This window comes from Nematolebias whitei, chromosome 19 (genome assembly GCF_014905685.2).
Source record: "Nematolebias whitei isolate Nwh7 chromosome 19, NemWhi1, whole genome shotgun sequence".
Classification (NCBI taxonomy): domain Eukaryota; kingdom Metazoa; phylum Chordata; class Actinopteri; order Cyprinodontiformes; family Rivulidae; genus Nematolebias; species Nematolebias whitei.
The window spans coordinates 7902409-7906023 of record NC_056516.1 but is presented as its reverse complement, the minus strand read 5'-3'; the positions used below and the strand labels follow the sequence as shown (position 1 = coordinate 7906023).

The following is a 3615-nucleotide window of genomic DNA, read 5'->3' as shown; positions in this document are numbered from 1 at the left end:
CAGGAATGAGATCATCAGAGGTACAGCACAGGTTGAACAACTGGGAGATAAAGTTAGAGAGACCAGACTGAGATGGTTTGGACATGTCCAGAGGAGGGACAGTGGGTATACTGGTATGTTAGAAATACAGATGTTGCAGCTGAGCTGATTACGAACAGAAAGAGTCAAAGTAGCAGGAAGTAACCGGTAGCACAAGATAACACTCTACCAAAATAAATCAGGATGTAGGTTTACTGTGGACTCCTGAGCAAACCTTCCAGGGATGATGGAGATCCTCAGGTTCAAACAGCAGAGAGCAGTAGAGAGCCTGTTTGAACAGAGAGGCGCGTGTTCCACGGCCAATTTCTGCAGATGTGCTGTATATAATAGATCTTTCTGTGTCGCTCAGTGTGGTTTGGTTCCGTCCAGTTTTCACAGCATTCATCGTTTATCCGCCTGCAGAACCTCAGATGCGCTCTGATCCTCTCTCTGGAGCGTCTTGTAGGTATTTTTAACTCCTCTCTCATGATGGATCACATTTTGCTCGCAGCACTGGCTACTTTGGTGGGTACTTACTTTAGGATGCTGGACATCAAACTTGAATGAAGGGTGTCTTTCCAGGAACAGTGGACGGTCCTTTGAGACAGAGGAGGGTCTGCGCAGGCGGGTGGGAGAATGTTGGCGTGAAGAACAAGATCAGATTGGAAGTGATCTGGGTTGTACCAGGACTGTCAGACCCACTATGGACGAGGAACGTTCACTTTGTGTATATCAGGAATAAACATAGTGCAAGACTCATTATTTGGTGTGCAATTCTGCTTGCTTTGTACCTTCTCTGCTCCAAGACCACAGTCCTGCTGGCAAAATGAATTTCGACCAAATCCTTGCATCCATTGGAGGTTTTGGGAGATACCAGAAGATCTTGTACATCTGGATCTGTTTGCCTCAGATCCTTCTCGCCTTCCACATGATGGTGAGCGTCTTCACCGGGGCCACGCCGCCCCATCAGTGCTGGGAGGGCCCCAGGTCAGGGGCCGGGAACCAGACGTGGATCCCCCGGACCCTGAACCTCAGCCTCCCTGACTCCTCCTGCTTCTCCTCGTTGAACCGGACCGAGCCGGTCCCATGTAGCCATGGATGGGTCTATAGCTCCGAGATTTTCCAGAGCACCACTGTCACTGAGGTACACCAGAGTTCAACAAACAAACAACAGTCTTTCTGTCAAATAATTAATGTATGATGAGCAATCCCATACTATATTACTGAGTGTGTTGTGAATGAGTCTCAGCTACTACCACACCAAACTTTAGCACACAATCCAAAAAACTGAAACAAGTAAAGGAAACACAAAATTGTCTAAGGTCAGTTGGCTCTAGCAGCCATCTTGGGTCGGGTGGCCCCCAAAAGTTAATCAGCTTTACATGTTCATTCAATGAACTGGTACTTCCTGAGAGTCATTAAATTCCATCCAGTGGTTGAAGTTCAAGAATCTTTATTATCCCCAAGGAGCAATTTGTGTCACAGTCAGTAGCAACACAAAACGTCCATACTACACAAGACATTGAGATGTTAAAATAACAGTAAATGAATTTGTCACTGTTCATTGAGAACCCTGATCTCTACAGGGTTGAATGGGTTTTTCAGTCTGTTCGTTCTACATCTGGGCAGCAGATACTTGCATCCAGAACCTGAACTCACCATGGAGCGGATGATCAGGATCTGCCAGAATCAGCCTGGTCTTGTCCACTGACCTCACCTTGTGTAGGTCAGTGAGGTTCTGCAGGGCTATGCCATCAGTTCTGCTGCACTCCACTTTGGAACATGTTTTACGTAATAGAAAATCTTTATTTTTAGCAAACTTGGTTTTGAAAGGTATCTTGGCAATATCACACTTCATTTATGATAATGGTGATGTATTGTCGTTCATGGAGTTTTGTTTGAAATTTAATTTTGTTTGTGACGTCAGGATTTAAAACGAGCTGATAAAAGCAAGACCAACACCTCCTAAATCTATGGTTAAAGAAGATTTGAGTCATCCCAAAACTTCCCCTGGTCTGAGTCAACTGTACATAGGAAACATAGAATTTAGAGATAAAATAATGACAAACAAGTTGATGAGGAGAGTTTTACAGAAGGAATTGTTCCCTGGTCATGATCAAGCAGCACCGTATTCTTAAGGATCTCCGAATGGATATAATTTCTAAAATTAAGACAAAATATATCTCTTTACCACTTCCTCCAAAAGTTAAGCAGGTCCATTTTAAAATTATGAACGACATCTAATGCTTTTATAAGGACTAGATTTAAGTTTGATTCTGCTGGGTGTACATTTTGTGATATTGAAGAGGAGGATTTAGATCATCTTTTCTTCCTCTGTAGGAGGATTCAGAGCAGGGGTCTGCAACCTTTGTGATAAAAAGAGCTATTTTTTCCACTTTGTTTACTAATTTCCATGTCCGGAGCCGCAAAACCTGTTACAACTGTGCACTGTCCACTGGTGGCCCGTGGACCACTACAAGCTTGGAGATGGCTTTCCTGGCCAGTGGGGGTAATTTTATAAAACAAAAAAATGTTTAACTATTATTAACATTTATTGATATTTTTACATTTTAATACAAAAGAAAAGACCATATTTTTTAAACAATTTTATAAAATTGACAGCACTGAACTCTGCGGGCCGATGTGAGTTCTCTTAATTGTTGAAGTAGTTTTCTACTTAAAGCAGAAAGTTGAAGACAGTATAAAATTAGGCCATTTTGTTGGACATCCAGTTACAATTTTAAATTAAAACTAGAGAAATTGCATTTCCCGTGAAAAATGCAGTGTAAATGCTTATTGCAGAAGAACTTGCTGGAAAACAGCTGAAATTAGCTAAAACCATGCTGAACTGTAGCTGAAATGGAAGAATAAGCCTAAATTAGCAGAAGAGGGGAGAGAACACATATTTGCTGAATTAGGTTCAAATAAACAGAAATTATCACAAAAATTAGAAAATTAGCTAAAACAAAGCTGAAATTAGCTAAATGTAGCTGAACAGTAGATGAAAAGGGTGAAAGAAGCTTAAACTACCAGAAGGAAGCGGAAAGAGCTGAAATGAGCTAACAATGTGGAATTAGCTGAAAAAGCTAAAATTAGCACAAAACAGCTAAATAGCTTAAATAGCTGAAACTTTCAGAAAGAAGCTGAAAGGAGCACAAAACAGCTGAAAGTTTCTGGGAAAAAAAAGTTTAAATTTGCACAAGGACGCTGAAAGAATGAGTTTATTTAAACTTTTTTTTTGTCTTTTATTCTTCGTGTCAAATAATATTCCCAGCCGCTTTTCTTAAAGATAATCCAAAACATTCTGGTGGTTTTGAGAGAAAGATCACGCTGTGAGACTGGAAGTTGACTTAAATTTTCTTAAATTACTAGCATGATGTAGTCACATGGTTTACACCTTGTATTCGTACTATTCTTCACATATGTGAAAATGACAGGAAGTCTGCTAAAACTAGGCATTTTCATTGTTGGCAATAATTTAAATAAAATCCAGCTTTATTTTAGTTTTGATCAAAGTCTGAAAGAGCCGCTGCAAAGGTACCAAAGAGCCACATGTGGCTTCAGAGCCGTAGATTGCAGACCCCTGATTTAGATCAT

The 3615-nt window shown here is 40.7% G+C and overlaps 1 protein-coding gene across 1 annotated transcript in view; it reads left to right on the top strand.

The window, feature by feature from the left end:
• The first annotated feature begins 841 nt into the window (after positions 1–841).
• Positions 842–3615, top strand: part of si:dkey-166k12.1 (solute carrier family 22 member 13) — a 14709-nt gene continuing 11935 nt past the window's right edge. The window contains exon 1 of the mRNA XM_037693610.1: positions 842–1162. Within this exon, the coding sequence (XP_037549538.1) occupies positions 845–1162 (318 nt within the window). The 5' untranslated portion in view covers positions 842–844. The remainder of the gene's footprint in view (positions 1163–3615) is intronic.